Here is a 22,469-nt window from a genome sequence, read left to right as displayed (position 1 = left end):
GAAAGGTAACTTTGAGGGTATGAGACGTGAATTGGCCAAGATTGACTGGCAATTAATTCTAAAAGAGTTGACGGTGGATATGCAATGGAAGACATTTAAAGACTGCATGGATGAACTACAAAAATTGTTCATCCCAGTTTGGCAAAAGAATAAATCAGGGAAGGTAGTGCATCCGTGGATAACAAGAGAAATCAGGGATAGTATCAAAGCGAAGGATGATGCGTACAAATTAGCCAGAAAAAGCAGCATACCGGAGGACTGGGAGAAATTCAGAGACCAGCAGAGGAGGACAAAGGGCTTAATTAGGAAAGGATAAATAGATTATGAAAGAAAACTGGCAGGGAACATAAAAACTGACTGCAAAAGTTTTTATAGATATGTGAAAAGAAAGAGATTAGTTAAAACAAATGTAGGTCCCTTGCAGTCAGAAACAGGTGAGTTGATCATGGGAAACAAGGATATGGCGGACCAATTGAATAACTACTTTGGTTCCGTCTTCACTAAGGAAGACATAAATAATCTGCCGGAAATAGCAGGGGACCGCGGGGTCAAAGGAGTTGGAGGAATTGAGTGAAATCCAGGTTAGCCGGGAAGTGGTGTTGGGTAAATTGAATGGATTAAAGGCCGATAAATCCCTAGGGCCAGATAGGCTGCATCCCAGAGTACTTAAGGAAGTAGCTCCAGAAATAGTGGATGCATTAGTAATAATCTTTCAAAACTCTTTAGATTCTGGAGTAGTTCCTGAGGATTGGCGGGTAGCAAACGTAACCCCACTTTTTAAGAAGGGAGGGAGAGAGAAAACGGGGAATTACAGACCAGTTAGTCTAACATCGGTAGTGGGGAAACTGCTAGAGTCAGTTATTAAAGATGGGATAGCAGCACATTTGGAAAGTGGTGAAATCATTGGACAAAGTCAGCATGGATTTACAAAAGGTAAATCATGTCTGACGAATCTTATAGAATTTTTCGAGGATGTAACTAGTAGCGTGGATAGGGGAGAACCAGTGGATGTGGTGTATCTGGACTTCCAGAAGGCTTTCGACAAGGTCCCACATAAGAGATTAGTTTACAAACTTAAAGCACACGGCATTGGGGGTTCAGTATTGATGTGGATAGAGAACTGGCTGGCAAACAGGAAGCAAAGAGTAGGAGTAAACGGGTCCTTTTCACAATGGCAGGCAGTGACTAGTGGGGTACCGCAAGGCTCAGTGCTGGGACCCCAGCTATTTACAATATATATTAATGATCTGGATGAGGGAATTGAAGGCAATATCTCCAAGTTTGCGGATGACACTAAGCTGGGGGGCAGTGTTAGCTGTGAGGAGGATGCTAGGAGACTGCAAGGTGACTTGGATAGGCTGGGTGAGTGGGCAAATGTTTGGCAGATGCAGTATAATGTGGATAAATGTGAGGTTATCCATTTTGGTGGCAAAAACAGGAAAGCAGACTATTATCTAAATGGTGGCCGACTAGGAAAAGGGGAGATGCAGCGAGACCTGGGTGTCATGGTACACCAGTCATTGAAAGTGGGCATGCAGGTGCAGCAGGCAGTGAAGAAAGCGAATGGTATGTTAGCTTTCATAGCAAAAGGATTTGAGTATAGGAGCAGGGAGGTTCTACTGCAGTTGTACAGGGTCTTGGTGAGACCACACCTGGAGTATTGAGTACAGTTTTGGTCTCCAAATCTGAGGAAGGACATTATTGCCATAGAGGGAGTGCAGAGAAGGTTCACCAGACTGATTCCTGGGATGTCAGGACTGTCTTATGAAGAAAGACTGGATAGACTTGGTTTATACTCTCTAGAATTTAGGAGATTGAGAGGGGATCTTATAGAAACTTACAAAATTCTTAAGGGGTTGGACAGGCTAGATGCAGGAAGATTGCTCCCGATGTTGGGGAAGTCCAGGACAAGGGGTCACAGCTTAAGGATAAGGGGGAAATCCTTTAAAACCGAGATGAGAAGAACTTTTTTCACACAGAGAGTGGTGAATCTCTGGAACTCCCTGCCACAGAGGGTAGTCGAGGCCAGTTCATTGGCTATATTTAAGAGGGAGTTAGATGTGGCCCTTGTGGCTAAGGGGATCAGAGGGTATGGAGAGAAGGCAGGTACGGGATACTGAGTTGGATGATCAGCCATGATCATATTGAATGGCGGTGCAGGCTCGAAGGGCCGAATGGCCTACTCCTGCACCTAATTTCTATGTTTCTATGTTTCTATGTTTACCGCAATTATTATACCTCTTTCAATCAATATATAGCCGATATAGCTCCCAAATTTTTTTTTTTAAAAGGTGGACTCCATCGTCACTGATTTTATCTGGGATTATAAGAATCATAAATAAGCAAAACACATTTATGCAAATCAAAGATAAATGGAGGTTTAGCTTTACCAAATTTTTTGCTTTATTTCTGGGCAGTTAATGTTAAAAATATAAACTTTTGGCTGGAAGAAATGGACCAACAACCAGATTGGTTAAAGATGGAAAAGGAAGATTGTTTACCTTTTGAAATTGGTTCGATTCTGTTTGCTACCTCAAAATTGAATTAAAAAACTTACAGGGAAAATCCTATAATATACATTGGTATGCAAATTTAGAAACAATTAAAAAATACATTAAAATTGGATAATTTATCACTCTTTCTCCCCATCGTGAACAACCCCTCATTTAAACCTTCTATGTTGGATAAAGGTTTCATACAATGGAAACATTATGGAATTAAAAGGATGGGACAACTTTATAAGAAAGGCACCTTTCTTTCATTTCAGGAGCTACAACAGACTTACAGACTCCACTGAAATGATTTTTTTAGATATACACAAAACCTTAGAACGCGAGATCCAGAAATTCTTGATGATTGTTTGAATAAATATCCTAATACAGATAAATTAATATCTCATATTTATAATATCCTATTAGATAGTGAGATGCCACCGACAGATTTATATAGGCAAACATGGGAAAATGAACTAAGCCAACCGATAACGAAAGATATTTGGGATGAAAGTTTACAACATATACATCAATGTTCTTTAAATGCCAGACACTCTTTAATAAAATTTAAAGTACTACATACATTACATTACTCCAAAACAAAACTAAATAGAATCTTCCCACATATCTCCCCTATCTGTGATAAATGTCAACATTTAGAGGCTAACCTAACTCACACATACGCAAACTGTATAAAAATCAAAAACTTCTGGACCGACATTTTTAGAATAATATCTATAGTTGTCAACACTCAATTGGATCCCGATTTAAAACTAATAATACTACGAATATCAGAACAAAGCCTAACACTTACAACAGCCCAAAGAAACTTTATCGACTATAGTATAATAACAAGGAAAAAATTAATATTAAAATTTTGGAAAGGTCCTATAACCCCCACAATTAAAATGTGGATTGTGGAAATGTCGGAGACCTTACATTTGGAAAGAATCAGACTTGTCTTAATGGACAAACAAGAACTTTTTATCAGAAAATGGTCTCCATTCATTGACTACTTGAAGGGGCAGACTGGCTCGGCATGTGAACCTGACTGAAACTCGAAATAAGGATTAGATGAAAAGTTATACTTTATAATTTACGAACTTATCTCCAATGTTGTATTTTTAGTAAATTATTCCATTCTTCTTTATTATGCTTTTTCCTTTTTTTATTATCTCTCTTTCATATTTTCTATCTATATAAAAAAAACTAGAAGCAGAGTTAATATCAATCGATAATATTAGTAATGTAGGAATGATATACATGAAATGTTTTTAATATGATATGTACCTGCCTCTAATAAAAAGATTATTAAAGAAAAAACCAAAAAACCTACAAACCTGTACAGCTTTGGAGTGTGGGAGGAAACCGAAGATCTCGGAGAACACCCACGCAGGTTGGCACAGTGGTGCAGTGGTAGAGTTGCTGCCTTACAGAGTTTGTACGGAGTTTGTGTGTTCTCATCGTGACCGAGTGGGTTTAATCCAAGATCTTTGTTTTACGCCCGCACTCCAAAGACGTGCAGGTTTGTAGGTTAATTGGCTTGGGCTTGCGCACTTGGTACAAGTGTAAATTGTCACTAGTGTGTGTAGGATAGTGTTTAATGTGCAGGGATCGCTGGTTAGCGCAGACTCGGTTGTCTGAAGGGCCTGTTTCTGCTCCGTATCTTTAAAACTAAAACTAAAAAAATAAGGTCATGGGGAGAACGTACAAACTCCGTGTTGTCAAGCACCCGTTGTCAGAATCAAACTCAGGTCTCTGGCACTGTAAGGCAGTAGCTCTACCTCTGCGCCACCGTGCCGTCAATGTTGGGGTCATGAAAAAGCTCTTGCACAATAGAACCATCCTAGCTGGCAGAATCCTGCAGTTTTCAGCTAGCAAGCCTTAGGTTAATGATGTGGGTGGTTTTGAAGCACTCCTGCATATATCAGCAAGGCACTCCTGACCCGGAGGCAGGCGCGAAGACACGTCGCCAAGTTAAATCAGCAACAAGCCCACAGCAAGCAGAATACTGAGTGCACGCTTTCAGTGGATGTGATGCACATGTTAAACCGTGAAGTAAGGCGATAGCTTGATGCCAGTTATTGGTGAACCTGAATCAGGCTAGCCGACTACAATTAAACATTCTGAACCTTATTCCAGTATGGAAATTTAAATTAAAAAACAGAGAGCACGGCTTTAAGGTGAGAGGAACAACGTTTAAAGGAGATGTGCAAGGGAAGTTTTTTTTATACAAAAGGTGGCGGGGGCTTAATTTAGATTAGTTAAGTTTTTTTAAATTTAGTTTATTGTTTATTGTCAGAGAATAGCTTTCGTTGTGTGCTATCCAGTCAGTGGAAAGACAATACGTGGAGGGCTTGTAATGCATTGCCGTGGGTGGTGGTGGAGGCATATACCGTTGTGGTATTTAAGGTAGACAAAAATGCTGGAGAAACTCAGCGGGTGAGGCAGCATCAATGGAGCGAAGGAACAGGCGGCGTTTCGGGTCGAGACCATTTGGGTCCCAAAGGGTCTCGAACCGAAACGTCGCCTATTCCTTCGCTCCACAGATGCTGCCTCACCTGCTGAGTTTCTCCAGCATTTTTGTCTACCTTCGATTTTCCCAGTATCTGCAGTTCTTTCTTAAACATTGTGGTATTTAAAGCCCCTGTCCCACTTGGGTCACATGAACGGAAACCTCTGGAGACTTTGCGCCCCACCCAAGGTTTCTGTGCGGTTCCCGGAGGTTGCAGGTGGTTGCCGGAGGTCGCAGGTAGTGGAAGCAGGTAGGGAGACTGACAAAAACCTCCGGGAACCGCACGGAAACCTTGGGTGGGGCGCAAAGTCTCCAGAGGTTTCCGTTCAGGTTTCCTAAGTGGGACAGGGGCATAAGAGGCTTTTACATGGGCACATGGAAGAGCAGAGAATAGAGAGGTATAGATCATGTGCAGACAGATGAGATCAGTCTAACTGGGCATCATGTTCGACACAACCATTGTGGGCTGATGGGTCACAAGTTATTGGAAGCAAGTTAGATTCAATCTGAGCTGTTATGGTTGTCCCTATCATTCTGCGCCGTTGTAAACACCCCAAGGTTGCAAAACATCAATGAAAATTGGGAAAAAATAGGTTACATTGAACACAAATGGATATGTAATGTTGCTTCAATTGACAAAAAATAAATGTAATCATATTTTATCTATATAATAGTTTTATAGATGGTTGCTTTTACATTATTGTGCCTCTGTCAGAATGAGAATAAATATTTTAGTTTGGTTTAGATAATAGTGGCACAGCTGTACAGTTGACTGAATTGCTTTCTTTAGTTTCAGCTTTAATGAACATTTGTTTTGATTCCATTTCCGAAAAGATTTGATATCAAGTTCTCGCAACCGCAAACGCAAAAATAAATCTTCTTCCGGAATGTTTCCATCAAAACCACAGCACGGTGGCGCAGCGGTAGAGTTGCTGCCTTAAGGGCCTGTCCCACTTAGGCGATTTTTTTGGTGACTGCAGGCAACTAGGCTGTCATCAAATGGTTGCCGGGGTGTCGCCTGTATGGTTGTGAGTAGTCTCCTCAGTCGCCCAAAGAGTCGTAGCGTGTTTCTGGTCGCTGCTGGATTTTCAACGTTGAAACATTTTCGGAGACAGTCGGCGACAGTGGGTTTGACGCCAATGAGCGTAGCTTGACTTCTCCTGACGTCGGTGCTGTCATCGTTGTCGCCGGGTTAACGTACGTTGTCACCAGGTGCTGACTTTGGGTTTTTTGTTGTTGTTAAAGTAATGATTCTATATCAAATTTTATGTCGAATGGGGGGTCCAGTCTCCAGTTTTTCGGTGACCTGTTACGACTATGACAGTCGCCGGCAGTCGCCTAAATTTAGCCTAAGTGGGACAGGCCCTTTACAGCGCCAGCGACCCGAGTTCGATCCTGACTACGGGTACTGTTTGTACAGAGTTTGTACGTTCTCCACGTGACCTGCGTGCGTTTTCTCCGGGAACTCCTGTTTCCTCCCACACTCCAAAGACGTACAGGTTTGTAGGTTAATTGGCTTGGAGTAAATGTAAAATTGTCGCTCGTGTGTGTGTAGGATAGTGTTGATGTGCGGGGATCGCTGGTCGGTGCGGACTTGGTGGGCTGAAGGGCCTTTGCAACTCTAAACTAGACTAAAACAAAACATTACATTGACGTGATGCATGGGAACTATGTCACAGTGAGGCATAGGAGAGATTATCAGATGAAATATATCAAGCTGATGGACTTTAAAGGTTCACTCCAAAGCCTCAATCAAACATTAACAAATAAATCAGGTGAAAACATTTTTTTCTCACCTCAGTCTTAAATGGCCTCCCCTTTATTCTAAGACTGTGGCCCCCGGTTCTGGACTCGCCCAACATTGGGAACATTTTTCCTGCATCTAGCTTGTCCAGTCCTTTTATAATTGTATATGTTTCTATAAGATACCCCCTCATCCTTCTAAACTTCAGTGAATACAAACCTAGTCTTTTCAATCTTCTACAATTAACCTGCACACCTTTGGGTGGAAACTCGGAAAAAACCCACGCAGGACACTGGGAGAACGTACAATCTCCACACAGACAAGCACCCCGTTGTCAGGATCGATCCCGCGTTTCTGGCGCTGTAAGGCGGTAGATTTACCGCTATGCCACCTTGCCCCCCTTAGATCATGACTTATTTCCTCTCGCACTCATCTGAGAATGCGGTGCAATGTACATTAATTTAATGCACCAATGGACATTTTGTCTTTCTATTTTCATGGTCTACATACTTGGTTACTTCATAACCATTACCACTTTGATTTGCAACTGGATTTTGTACATTTTTTATACAGATCAAACAGTCAGAGACCAACAAGAGATCAACCATCAGCATTATAATTCATTCTACAAAATACAGGGTTTGATCCAGTGAAAAGCAAAGATGTCGTCTCACCTGTCATGTTGCAGTACACAAGAAGGGGCTTCAGTGAACCACTTCCATCGGGATCAATGGAGAAGAAGTCTGACATTTGCCCTCTGTGTCTGTAAGCTTCACACGACTTTTCATACAAAGCTGCAGAGAGAAAAGAGAAAAAATCATCATAAATTATGAATGCTCAGCAACACATTAACAAAAATAGAGGCATAGAGATGACAGCCCCCATAATGGTTTGGAGACACAGGATTCAAAGAGTCATAGAGTGATAGAGTGAAGAAACAGGCCATTTGACCCAAATTGCCCACACTAGCAAACATGTCTCAGCTACACGAGTCCCACCTGCATGATCCATATCCCTCCAAACCTGTCCTATCCATACACCTGTCTAACTGTTTCTTAAACGTTGGGATAGTCCCAGCATCAACCACCTCCTCTGGCAGCTTGTTCCATACACCCAAAAAGTTACCCCTCAGATTCCTATTAAATCTTCTCCCACTTGAACCTATGTCCTCTGGTCCTCGATTCTGCTGCTGTGGGCAAGCGACTGTGCATCTACCCGATCTATTCATCTCATGAATTTATACACTATCCAGATTCCAGAATCTGCAGATGCTGGAATATTGGGCAAAAGATAAGTACTGTAGGAACTCAGCAGGTCAGGCAGCATCTGTGGAGGGGGAGAAGTGACCCTCGTCTTGAAGCGCCAACCATTCCTTCCCTCCAGAGATGCTGCCTGTCCCGCTGAGTTGCTCCAGCATTTTGTGTCTATCGCAGAAATATCTCAACGGGTAAAACGGCATCTCCGGTCTCTTTCAAGAAGGGTCCCGACCAGGAATGTCAGCTATCCATCCATGTTCTCCAAAGATGCTGCCTGTCCCTCAGAATTTTGTACCTACCTGTGGAGGGAATGGGCAGACGATGTTTCGGTTTAGGACCCTCCTTTGGACTGTGATAGTTTTAGTTTAGTTTAGTTTAGAGATACAGCGTGGAAACATGCCCTTCAGCCCACCGAGTGCATCCCGACCAGCGATCCCCTCTACATTAATAATAATAATAATAATAATGCATTTTATTTGCTGGCGCCTTTCTGGACACTCAAGGACACCTTACAGGACATAAAATCACAATACATTTATCAATATTAAAATCAAGTTGATTAAAAACAAAAACAAAACAAAAAGAACAAAAACAAAAAAACATTAACACTATCCTACATGCACTGGGGACAATTTGCATTTATACCAATCCAATTGAGCTACAAACCAGTACGTCTTTAGAGCGTGGGAGGAATCCGAAGTTCTCGGAGAAAACCCACGCGGCCACGGGGAGAACGTACAAACTCCGCACAAACAGCACCCGTAGTCGGGATCGAACACTGTTCTCTGGCGATGCAAGCACTGTAAGGCAGCAACTCTACCACTCCACCACCGTGATAGTTTAGGTTCGAGTTTAGTTTAGTTTAGTTCAGTTTATTGTCACGTGTACCGAGGTGCAGTGAAAAGAATTTTTGTTGCGTGCTATCCAGTCAGCGAAAGGACAATAAATGATTACAATCAAGCCGTCCACAATGTACAGATATGGGGTGAAGGGTATAACATTCAGTGTAAGGTAAAGTCCAATTAAAGATACTTCAAAGGTCTCCAATGTGGTAGATGGGAGGTCAGGGCCACTCTCTAGTTGGAAAGAGAACAGTCAGTTGCCTAGCAACAGTTTAGAGATACGGCAATGGAAACAGGCCCTTCAAACCACCATCCATCGATCGCCAGTTCACACTAGTTCTTGGGGCAAGAAGTCTAGCAATTGAAGTATTCTGAGGAAAAATAAATGAAGAGTCCGTTTGGAGTGTAAAATATAAAAGAGTCCTTTTATCAAATTGGACCACTACTAACGGTGAAAAACATTTCTAGGAGTCTTTGTACGTGATCTGCAGAGGTGAGTATGAAAGTACAGCATTTAATTAGGAAGCAAACATATTGTTGTGCAGTCTGAAGAAGGGTTTCGGCCCGAAACGTCGCCCATTTCCTTCGCTCCATAGATGCTGCTGCACCCGCTGAGTTTCTCCAGCATTTTTGTGTACTTTCGATCTTCCAGCATCTGCAGTTCCTTCTTGAACATATTGTTATGGTTTATGGCAAGAAAACTTGAATACAAAAGTCCCGGTTTTGCAACTGCCGATTGCTAAACACTTTAACTCCCCCTCCTATTCCCACACTGACCTTTCTGTCCTGGGCCTCCTCCACTGTCAGAGTGAGGCCCAGCGCAAATTGGAGGAACAGAACCTCAAATTTCGCTTGGGCAGCTCGCAACCCGGTGGCATGAATATTGATTTCTCTAACTTCAAGTAACACTTGCTTTCCCTCTCTCTCCGTCCCTTCCCCATCCTAGTTCTCCGATTAGTTTCACTGTCCTCCTGATTAATTTTACTGATTGTCTACCCTCGTTGTCACCTTCCCCTCAGCTAACAGTGAACCATTCTGCACTTCCTTGATCATCCTCTGCTTTGATCTGTCTTCTTCACACCTTACCCTTCCGCATATCTCCAGTCACCCTCCATCCTGACTCGCTGTCTGAAGAAGGGTCTCAACCCGAAACGTCACCCATTCCTTTTCTCCAGAGATGCTGCCTGTCCCGCTGAGTTACACCAGCATTCTATGTCTATCTTTGGTGTATACTGTGCAAAGTACTTATGATACGGTGTCATTAGATATCATAACAAGTACTTTAATTTGGATACATATAGAAACCATCGAAATGTGTACTGCAGGCTCCAAATCATATGTTGAACCACTAGCATGGCTGCACGCATGCCACCAGGTGGTGGTGTGGAAGACCTGACATGGATTATGGATCAGGTGATCAGCAGCAAAACCAGACATGGATCAAATCAGCAATACAGTTTGATCTACATATACCAGAAGTGCACTTCCTTTCTATACATGAATGCAAACGTCGGCAGGTTATACTTCATTTATATAAGGCATTGTTGAGAGGACATGTTACTGACTAAGGAATAGATCTCAGTGCATTGCTCCACTAAGTGTAGATACGATGAACCAAAGGCCTTTGTTATGTGCCAAAGCATTTCTCTGATCTGATGATATAACCAATGCCTATTGTAGCCCAACAATATCCCAAAGGGTCGAAGGGCCGAATGGCCTCCACCTGCACCTATTGTCTATTGACAAAGCATCTCCCCATCAATTGAACACTTTTTATGTTTAGTCATTGTTGCAAGAACAAAATAAAGATGTAACCTGCAAATAACTAAACCTCCCAAACAATGCTAAGATTAGGTGTGGCATGGTGGTGCAGCGGTAGAGTTGCTACCTGACAGCGCCAGTCCCCCAGGTTTGTGAGTCCTAACTACGGGTGCTGTCTGTACAGTGTTTGTACGTTCTCCCCGAGACCGCATGGGTTTATTCCCGGCTGCTCCGGTTTCTTCCCACACTCCAAAGACATACAGGTTTGTAGGTTGATAGGCTTTGGTAAAGATTGTAAATCGTCGATAGTGCTTGTGTACGGGAATCGCTCATCGGCGTGGACTCAGTGGGCCTATTTCCGCGCTGTATCTCTAAACTAAACTAAAATAAAGAAATAGATTTGAATGCTGGTAGTATTGGTTAAGATCTGTGGAGAAATTTGCTTGATTACTGTGGCATAATTTTTTATATCAATCTTAGAGGAGAGGAGAGAATCTCAGAGGACTGTCTCATCTGAAAAATCATATTAAAGCAATCCATCAGCAGTGCAATGGCCCCACAGCAGAAGCGTCCACGTCGCTGGGCTGTAAACTGGAAGTATCCAGAGCTAATTCTGCCACCACCATCATCTATTGTAACAAGTGATGACTTCCACTGATCGTCGCCGGAAGCTTGCGTCCTTTTCAGGACAGACGATGACAGCGATGTCAACATTTGAAACATGGAAGATAGACACGAAAGAAGAGGCAGATTAGATCCTCAGACTCTCAATTCTTCTTAGGTAGTTAATAGTCAGTAGTCAGGATCGAACCCGGGTCCCTGGCACTGGAAGGCAGCAACTCTACCGCTGCGCCACCGTGCCGCATGAAAGGTGAGTGGTGGAGGTGATGCGAATTTCAGCATCCATTTCGATAACGCTGTGAGACAGGACATCTTTTCCACGATGTTTTCCGTGAACCTTCATTGTCAAAGGACAATATCGTGAAGCAGAGGACTTTTGATTTGCAGATGCTAAACCTCACAATCGGAGAGAAGGAATGGGTGACGTTTCGGGTCGAGACCCTTCTTCAGACTGATTTACAAAAGTTTGCACGTTCCATCAGTCTGAAGAAAGGTCTCGACCCGAAACGTCACCCATTCCTTCCCTCCATGGATGCTGCCTCACCCGCTGAGTTACTCCAGCATTTTGTGTCTTCCTTCGATTTTATCCAGCATCTGCAGTTCTTTCTTACACAAATGTTAAGATAATGCCCAGTTTTAATGCTTCATTGAAAGGATTAAGAGTGGTGTGGGACTTAACGTTGACCAAATGAAAGTATTATCTTCACACTACAGATTTAGTTGTTGTTGTATTGTTGTTGTATTCAATTTATTGTCATTATCTCATTTTAGAGACATCAAAATGAATTTTCCTTACAGTCAAGTATCATAAAAAATAAATAAATAATAAATAAATAAAACATTATAATTTAAAAAAAGCACAAACACAGAAGTCCACGACACAACATAACCCCACAGTGGCACCAAAGTTGAGGAAGGTACCATAGTCCAGCCAGCCTCCCTCTCCGATCTTCCCAGATGTTCACCCGTGGTCGGGGCCTCCCGAGCACCCGCAGTCGCCGCCACAGGTGGCCCGATGCGCAGGCCCTCACGCCGGGATGATGGAACACCGACGCCGAACCCCGATGGAGAACATCCTCAGCGGCCCGGACCTCCAGATCAGCCACCTCCCACCGGAGTCCGCGGCTCCCGAGTCCACAGGCCGAGCCGGGGCGGAGTCACAGGACTCCGCGATGTTGATCAGCGCCGCCCGGGTTGGGAGCTCCGCGAACCACAGCTCCGCGATGTCGGTGCAACAGGCCCAGCGCTCCGGGGCTCCAAACAGCGATCCTCGGTAGGATGTTTCCAAAGCTGTTTCCAAAGCTGCGCCTCTGCTGCTGCTGGAGCTCTGGTCGGTCCCGGCAGGAAAGGCCGCGCCAATCCAGTAGGTAGGCTGCTGGGGGTGGGGGGGGGGGGGCGAGGATGTGACTCGAATAATAGTTGCATCCTCTCCAAGAAGCGACTGAAGGACGATATCCCCCTTACCGTACCCTCTTCCCCCACATAAAGTCATAAAAAAAACCACAAAAAAACGCACTTCAACATAACAAAGAAACAAAAAGATACCGGACTGAAGGTGGAGGCAGCTAGCACCAGCGCCACCGGAAATACAAAACATTGAGGCTTTGATGACCTTGTTTCAGGAGTGTAATCACTTTAAGTCAAACCCACCTCCCATTCCGTCTAACGTCTACATGCCTCAGAATCCATAACTTTCTGGCTTGGGAGACAAAAGTGCTGTCGCTCAACCAAAGAGACAACTTATATTAATGATTACCCTTCGGAATATGAGCATAATTTCAAACATAACCCATTGGCAGAGTGGTAGACCTCCTGCTTGCAGCGCCAGAGACCCAGGTTCCACCCTCACTAAGGAGGCTGTCTGTATGGAGTTTGCACGTTCTCCCTGTGACCACGTGGGTTTCTCTGGTTTCCTCCCACATTCCAAAGACATCCAGGCTTGTATAATAATAATAATACATTTTATTTATGGGCGCCTTTCAAGAGTCTCAAGGACACCTTACAAAAATTTAGCAGGTAGAGGAAAAACATGTAAGGGGAATGAAATAAATAGTAGAGACATGACTAGTACACAAAGTAAAGACAGAATTGTATGTCAATTGGCCTCTGTAAATTGGCCCCTAATGCATCGGGTAGAACTAGTGTACGGGTGATCGCTGGTCAGCATGGACTCAGTGGGTCGAAGGGCCTGCTTCCACGCTCTATCTCTATCTCTAAAGACTAAAAACTAAAAACATAACATCTATATGGAGTTTGCACGTTTCCATGGGACCGCAAGGGTTTTCTCTGGGTGCTCTGGTTTCCTCCCACATTCTAAAGACGTGCAGGTTTGTACTGTATGTCAATTGGCCTCTGTAAATTTTCCTCGAGTGTCCCCTACATCACTATCTCTTGGTGTACCTATAATGACTGATTAGTCATCTAACACACTTCTTGATTATTAATCTGACATTATCATTTATTTTAGTGATAGTGTTCTTTTAAAATTAATGAAAATTATGGTGAAAATATTTTACATTATATTTTAGTCCCCTTGTTATTTTATATATGTCTATTACTATTTCATATAACACATAATGAAAAGGAAATTAAAGTAATATTTTAGAAATTAATTATATATTATCCCCTGATTAATTTATGTTATAACGATTAACTTAATGGGATTTTGTTTCAAATAATGGAAATATATAATTTTAATACAATGACACAGACCATAATGTGTGCTGAGGAATTTCACAGTGAACTGACAATATTTCATTATTTAAATTTAAACATAATAGTCATAAAGTCATATGGCGCAGAAACGGCCCTAAGGCCCAACTTGCCCAACTTGCCCACACCGACCAACATGTCCCATCTACAATAGACACAAGATGCTGGAGTTAAGAGCCTTTCCCACTTTCACGACTTAATTCTTTCATCCCGACCAATTTTTTACTCGTGGACATTTTTTATCGGGCTGGAAAAGACGTCCCTACTCACCTGATGCCACGTGCACCTATGGCTAGCATAACGTGCCACTACGATATATCTACGAACTCCTACGGACCCGTTACGAACATTCTGCGAGTTTGAATCAGGGGTAAACTCGGGAGAATTCGTGAATTACCTCGTGAAAGTGGAACATGCCCTTTACTCAACGGGACAGGTAGCATCTCTGGAGAGAAGGAATGGGTGACGTTTTGGGTCGAGACCCTTCTACACTAATGTCCCATCTACACTAGTCCCACCTGCCTGCGTTTGGCCCATATCCCTCTAAACCTGTCCTATCCATGGACCTGTCTAACTGTTTCTTAAACGTTGGGATCATCCCAGCCTCAACTACCTCCTCCGGCAGTTCGTTCCACACACCCACCACGCTTTGTGTGAGAAAGTTACCACTAAGATTCCTATTAAATCTTTCCCCTTCACCTTAAACCTATGTCCTCTGGTCCTTGATTCCCCAACTCTGGGCATACCATGGATAATTATAATGTTATAAAAACATACAATTGTAGAGTGGTGTCGATGTGCGGGGCGATCGCTGGTTGGCATGGACTCGGTGGGCCGAAGGGCCTGTTTCCACGCTGTATCTCTAAACTAAAACTAATCTACATTATCTGTGCCTCTTAGAATGTCAGATTGCCTTGCAAACTCCGGTTCAGATCCAACTCAGGTCAGATGCACTTCCATAACTGCACTGACTGCAGTGGGGATTGGAAGACTGGTGATAAAAAAAGTAAATCATAAAATATTAATGCTCCAATTTCTTCAAGCATTTGTACGGGGGCTCCTCAGAGACGCACTTCTGTCCAACCACCTTCAACTATTACACAGTTAACATTCCTGACACAGCTGTATGACACAATAGGGCAGCACGGTGGCACAGAGGTAGAGTTACTGCCTTAACGGCCTGTCCCACGAGCATGCGACTTGATGCGGCAAGCGCGACCAAACCGGAAGTGGGGGCCGTGTGGACGTCGAGTGATCCCCGTACAGGACCGGTCCCACCAGCATGCGCCTGCATGCGGCGAGCACGACCAAACCGGAAGTGGGGGCCGCGCGGAGGTCGAGTGAGTGACGTGAAGTTCGAACGAAGTCCGTGGGAAGTTTGGCGTCAAGATGCTGCATACGGCATCAAGACCCTGCGTATGCCCGTCGAGGCGGTGCGTATGGCGTTGAGGCGGCTACGGGCCGGCAGGCTGTTGCCGCGCGGAATTTTTGAACACGGTCAGTTTTTTGGAGCCCCGCGCGATGTCGGGACCAGCTCCGCACAACTCCATATGGCTGCGTAGATTGAAGTGGGACTGGCCCCGTGAGGCTCTATGGCTTAAGCGACCACGTTAGTTCGCGCTTGCCGCATGGAGTCGCATGCTCGTGGGTCAGGCCCTTAACAGAGCCGGGGACACGGGTTCGACCCCCAACTATGGGTGCATGTCTGAACGGAGTTTGTACTTTCTCCCCGTGACCTGCGTGGGTTTTCTCCTCGATCTTCGGTTTCCTCCCACACTCCAAAGACGTACAGGTTTGTACGGCTAAATGGCTTGGTATAATTGTAAATTGCCCCTAGTGTGTGTCGGATAGTGCTAGTCTACGGGGGGTCGCTGGTCAGCGCGGACAAGGTGGGCTGAAGGGCCTGTTTCCGCACTGTATCTCTAAACTAAACTAAACAATTGTAGGTGTGTTATTACACTTTTTTTAAATGAATGTACTTTAAAATTATATTTAAGCTTGGTATCACTGTCTTAAAGCCACCAACGTTCAAATCTCAATCCAATGAAGTCTGGTAGGAAAGACAGGTATGGTAGTCAATATAGACCTCATGATGAACATCTAGAACATAGAACTGTACAGCAGAGCAACAGGCCATATAACCCACAATGACTGTGCTGAACATGATGCCAAGACCAACTCTTATCTGCTTGCACATATTCCATGTCCCTCCATTCCCTGCATACCCATATGCCAATCCAAAATTATTTTTTAAATCCACTATCATATCTGCCTCCACCACCAAGCCCAGCAGTGCATTCCAGGTACCCACCAGGTACTGCACAACCTCTCCTTCCTTTAAGGTATGCCCTCTGGCATTTGATTATTCCCTCCTGGATAAAAAGGTTTTGACTGTCTAACCTGTCCATTCCTCACATCATTTTATATACTTCTATCAGGCTTTCCAAAACCCAGTTTTGACCCTGACTAACGGGCCTGCCAGCGACTGCCAGCGACTAGGACAATAGAATTCACCGACGTCAGCGACAACCTACGTCACCCTGCGACCACCTACGTTAACCTGGCGACAAGCTACGACAACCTATGACTGCCCAAATTGTCGCCACTATCGCTGAAAAATTTTCAACATGTTGAAGAATTTTCGGCAGTCACCTATAGTCGCCTAAAAAATCGCCTAAGTGGGACCGGCCCATTAGGGTGCTGTCTGTACAGGAGACAACATTGCCGCCCTTGAACCAAAGAGACACCTTATATTAATGATTACCCGTCCGAATAAAATAAATAATTTCAAGCATAACACGGTGGCACAGTGGTAGAGTTGCTGCCTTACAGCGCCAAAGACCCGGGTTCATTCCTGACTACGGGTGTTGTCTATACAGAGTACAGTGGCAAAGTGGGTTTTCTCTGGGTCCTCCCACACTCCGAAGATGTACAGGTTTGGAGGTTAATTGGCTTCAGTAAAATGTTAAATCTGTTTCTAGTGCGAAGAATCGTGGTTGTGTACGGGGTGATCGCTGATCGGTGCGGGCTTGGTGGGCCAATGGGCCTGGTTCCACGCGGTATCTCGAAAGTCTAAAGATCAACTTCCAGCATTCCTGAGAGACCTGGGTCAATGAATGTAGGATCAGGCAATGAGACCATCATAGTCAACATCCATCAAACAGCAGAAAGACACATCCACATTGAAGGGCTGATGATAGTTACAGGGCAAAGAATGAAATGAAACCAAGAAAAGCTATGTCATAATGACTATGAGAACTAAGCCCATAAGTAGTCTGAAACAAAATAAAATAAGCCTTGGCCTAACGTTCAGCTTGCTCCCAATAAATGGAAGAGGTTATCTGGCCCATTCAAGGACAGAGTACTTTTATGCAAAGATGGCAATTCCTCAGTATCGATTCCATCGTAAATCCAACAATTAGAAAACCAGAGATAGGCACAAAAAGCTGGAGCAACTCAGCGGGACAGGCGGCATGTCTGGAGAATAGCAATGAGTGACGTTACCCATTCCTTCTTTCCAGAGATGCTGCCGGTCCCGCTGAGTTACTCCAGCTTTTTGTGTCTATCCCTGGTTTAAACCAGCATCTGCAGTTCCTTCCGACACAAGCAGAGAACAAACCTGTGTCCAGGCACAGATTTACACTTTTTGTTCAGGACACTGAGGAAGATCTGTGATCAATAGCTCTGGAGGGCCAAGCACTTTTCTGCTGATGCAAGCTCAGGTAGGGTAGTGAAAGCAGGAGTACAATTTAGAGGGCCCAGACTTTGCTCATGCATATTGCGTTGTTGGCACGGTGGTGCAGCGGTGGAGTTGCTGCTTCACAGTGCTAGAGACCCGGGTTCGATCCTGACCACGGGTGCTGTCTCTGCGGAGTTTGTACATTCTCCCCCGTGACCTGCGTGGGTTTTCTCCGAGATCTTTGGTTTCCTCCCACACTCCAAAGACGAACTGGTTTGCAGGTCAATTGGCTTGGTATAATAGTAAATTGTTCCTAGTGCGTGTGGGGTAGAGTTAGTATGCAGGGATCGCTGGTCAGCGTGGACTCGGTGGGCTGAAGGGCCTGTTTCCGCGCTGTATCTCTAAAGCAAACCAAACAACCCGAACGTATTTTGCTACAAATTTAAAATGAATTTACTTATGTACTGAATCTATAAACTAAACTAAAAACATTAATTGCGTAGAAACATAGAACTGCAGAGCAGGGTCTGAAGAAGGGTCTCTTCCCGAAATGTCACCTATTCCTTCCCTCCAGAGAAGCTGTCTGTCCCACTGAGTTACTCCAGCATTTTGTGTCTAACAGGTCCTGTGGCCCACGCTGTCCACACTGTCCACGATGCCAAGTTTAACTAATCACTTCTGCTGGCATTTGACCCAAATCTTTTCATTTCCTGCGTATTTGTAAGGCTACTGAAAAACCTCTTAAATGGCATTATCACAAATGTTTCCTCCACCACCTGGAATAACCCTGAACTGAAACATCGCACCTATCCATGCCCCTCAACAGATACTGCCTGGCCCACTGAGTTACTCCAGCACTTTATATTTTTACTTGAATTTCTCGGCACACAGCACTCGCGTTGAGGGTGTGATTCGGATGAATAAAGATTGTTGGCTTTCCAGCGACATCTGCAACCTCTGAATAAGGGATGAGCAGCCAGTTTAAGCATCAATCTATCCAAAACAACTGCTATTCCATCAGGACATTCTGGGTCTGGAAGAGCCAGCCGGCGACAAAATAATTAAAGGCAACATTTACATTTCGATTATCGCTTTCGCATCAGGTTTAAGACGCTCCCAAGATTCTTTACAGCTAATGAAGTAGCTTTTTGGACGTAAGGGTAAGACAACAGTAGGTTTGAATCTAGCAAACGCCTGCAGACAACAGAGCAAGCACTGCAAAAGTGCGGCACGGTGACGCAGTGGTCGAGTTGTTGACTTACAGCGTCGGAGTTCAATCCCTACTATAGATAGATAGATAGATATAATTTAATTGCCACACAACCAAGGTCGGTGGAATTTGGGTTGCCAGCAGCGGTACAGTAATAAAGAACACAACCACAATAAAAATTTTACACAAACATCCACCACAGCATTCATCACTGTGGTGGAAGGCACAGAGCTTGGCCAGTCCTCCTCCATTTCCCCCCGTGGTCGGGACCTCCACCCTCCACAGCCGTTGCTGCGGGCGTCCAGATGGTAAGGGACAAAGTCAAAGTCAAGGTGAGTCCAGGATCGGCTCTTCCCAACCAGAGACCGCGGCTTCAGGCTGGTGTAGGCCGCAGGCCGGCGGTCAAAGTTTTAAAGTACCTGCCGTGCCGCAGCCGGAAGCACCGCAGTCTGCAGGGCCGGTGGTCGAAGCTCCCCTCCAGGGGAGATGGTAAGTCCATGCCGCACCCGCGGTAGAAGATGGCCGCGGGCCGGCAGTGAAAGCTTCTTCTTCCACCCGGGTCCTCCACGAGGGATCCCGGGCTGTAGACGCCGCACCAGCTGGAGTTCTGCAGACTGCGGCTTCAGGCTGCCGGCTGCCGGCTGCCGCGGGCCAGCGTAACGGAGCGCTCCCCTCCAGCGAGGGCTCACCCGCTCCACGCCGAGAGTCCACACTGCGCCCGCCGCTGAAGCCCCGGGCGCGTCTCCGGGAAAGTCCGTGCCGATCCTTGCTGTTAGGCCACGGGGGAGGCGACCTGGAAAAAGTCGCCTCTCCATGGAGGAGGCGGCCGAAACGGTTTCCCCCTTACCCCCCCACACCACCCCCCACACATAACACACAAAGAAACATTAAAAACAGACTTTTAAACATACTAAAAAAATAAAAAATAAAAAGTTGAAAAAAACCGACACGCTGCCGACAGGCTGCTGCAGTGCAGCGCACCCACTCCTACGGGTGCTGTCTGTACAGGTGGGTTTTCTCCGAGATCTTCCGTTTCCTCCCACACTACAAAGACGTACAGGGTTGCCGGTTAGAGAGAGCTAGATAGGGCTCTTAAAGATAGCGGAGACAGGGGATATGGGGAGAAGGCAGGAACGGGTTGCCTGGAAGGTAAGACCTTCCACTACCTGCAACCTCCGGCAACCACCTTCAACTAGCATCGCAACCGGCTTCGACCAAAAAATTACCGATTTTTAAAACGGCAACCTATTTTTAGTCGCGGCCGGTTTCTAATTTTTTGAAATAATCGCCGGAACATAGAAGAAGCAGAAACCACTTTCGACCATTAGGGAGACTGACAAAAACCTCCGGGAACCGCACAGAAACCTTGGGTGGGGCGCAAAGTCTCCAGAGGTTTCCGTTCAGGTTTCCTAAGTGGGACATGGGCATTAGGCAGTAGCTCTAACATTATGCCACTGTGCTGCCCCTTACCCTCTGACACAGGGTTTACAATCTAAAAAACGCTCTTGTTTTCTCCTCCCACAGATGGTTTAGATTTAGGTTTGACACTTACAAAAGTAATGTGGAAAGGTTTGTTTTGTATGCTATCTAGATATATCAGATGAGCCATCAGTATAGATTGTGCAGATACATTCAGTTCAAACTCAAGTACAATAGGTCGAGCAAAGGGGAAAATACAGTGTAGATTATAGTTCTCCGCATCGTAGCGCATGGAGCCATGCAGAAAGGAAACAGGCCCCTTGGCCCAACATGCCCATGTCAATAGACAATAGACAATAGGTGCAGGAGTAGGCCATTCGGCCCTTCGAGCCAGCACTGCCATTCACTGTGATCATGGCTGATCATCCACAATCAGAGCCTCGTTCCTGCCTTCTCCCCCATATCCCCTGACTGGTAACTTTAAGAGCTCTATCCAACTCTCGAAATCATCCAGTGAGTCAGCTCCACTGCCTTCAGAGGCAGAGAACTCCACAGATTCACAACTCTCTGGGTGAAAAAGGTTTTCCTCATCTCCGTTCTAAATGGCCTACCCCTTATTCTTAAACTGTAGCCCCTGGTTCTGCACTCCCCCTACATCGGGAACATGTTTCCCGTCTCTAGCATGTCCAATCCCTTAATAATCTTATATGTTTCAATAAGATGTTTTCACACAGAGAGTGGTGAATCTCTGGAATTCTCTGCCACAGAAGGTAGTTGAGGCCAGTTCATTGGCTATATTTAAGAGGGAGTTAGATGTGGCCCATGTGGCTAAAGGGATCAGGGGGTATGGAGAGAAGGCAGGTACAGGATACTGAGTTGGATGATCAGCCATGATCATGTTGAATGGCGGTGCAGGCTCGAAGGGCCGAATGGCCTACTCCTGCACCTATTTTATATGTTTTTATATATATATCCCTTCTCATCCTTCTAAATTCCAGTGTATATAAGTCCAGCTGCTCCATTCTTTCAACATATGACAGTCCCGCCATCCCATGTCGACCAAGATGCCCCAAGTACACTTGTTCCGCCTGTGTGTGTTTGGCCCACATCCATCTAAATCCTTCCTGTCCATGTACCTGTCCAAATGAGTTTTAAATTTTGTTATAGGACCTGCATCAACTACCTCCTCTAGTAGCTCGTTCCATGTAGTCTGAAGAAGGGTCTCGACTCGAAACGTCACTCATTCCTTCTCTCCGGGGATGATGCCTGCCCTGCTGAGTTACTCCAACTTTTTGTGTCTACTCTCATTGAAATGTTGTTTGACTTCCTATCTTAACTCCAGACACCAAACCCCTGGCAATTAATTAAGGAAAATAGTAATTGTGCCATATAAAAGCACATGTTGTAAAATACTGAAACATAATACTGTGGAACGGAGTATGCTGCAGTGACTATAACGTACAACAACATGTCTTGGGGCACAAGATCAGCATGTATCTATTTCTAGGAAGGCTCCGCAGATGCCAGTTTAAACCAAAGACAGACACAAAATGCTGGAGTAACTCAGCGAGACTGGCAGCATCTCTGGAGCGAAGGAATGGGTGACAATTCGGGTCGAGACCATCCGGGTCAAGGAATGGGTGACATTTCATCCGTAGAAGGGTCTCGACCCGAAACGTCACCCATTGCTTCACTCCGGAGATGCTGACTGTCCCGCTGAGTTACTCCAGCATTTTGGGTGTATCTATTTCGAGTTAGCCTGACTCCCGCAATACAGAACGGGAATATGAAGGGACATCCAAGTGTAAACTTGGAGCTTTAATGAAGGTTCGTGGAAAAAAATTGATAATTGATGAAGAGTGTCCTTTGTTGCATAATTATATCATTGAAAGCCCTTCAATTCTTTTACAATTACATCTTTTACATCTAAGTTCAAAATGCCATCATTAAAAAAAACATCACAGTCAACGAATATCGGCACATAAGCAGTTGCTCAGTCCATTAGGCACAAGTGGGCCAAAAGTGCACTTAATATTATCTCATTCATAGATCTTGATCAATTACAGCTCCCTGAATGCTCATCTAGGGACCTTTTACATGTGAGGCTTTTGGTTCCAATTGTCTTCTCAAGCAGTGAGAATGTTGAAATAATGAACTGCAGGGGATCCGAGAGTTATTGGGAAAGGGTAGGGCAGTGGTGCTGAGACCAAGCTTTTAT

The 22,469-nt window shown here is 44.8% G+C and overlaps 1 protein-coding gene across 1 annotated transcript in view; it reads right to left on the bottom strand.

Annotated features, from left to right (window-relative positions):
- LOC116975561 (contactin-associated protein-like 5) overlaps positions 1–22,469 on the bottom strand; it is a 1,077,365-nt gene that overhangs the window by 377,168 nt on the left and 677,728 nt on the right. The window contains exon 12 of the mRNA XM_033024848.1: positions 7,426–7,545. Within this exon, the coding sequence (XP_032880739.1) occupies positions 7,426–7,545 (120 nt within the window). The remainder of the gene's footprint in view (positions 1–7,425; positions 7,546–22,469) is intronic.

This window comes from Amblyraja radiata, chromosome 7 (assembly GCF_010909765.2).
Source record: "Amblyraja radiata isolate CabotCenter1 chromosome 7, sAmbRad1.1.pri, whole genome shotgun sequence".
Taxonomy (NCBI): domain Eukaryota; kingdom Metazoa; phylum Chordata; class Chondrichthyes; order Rajiformes; family Rajidae; genus Amblyraja; species Amblyraja radiata.
This window is presented reverse-complemented; position numbering and strand designations above follow the sequence as displayed.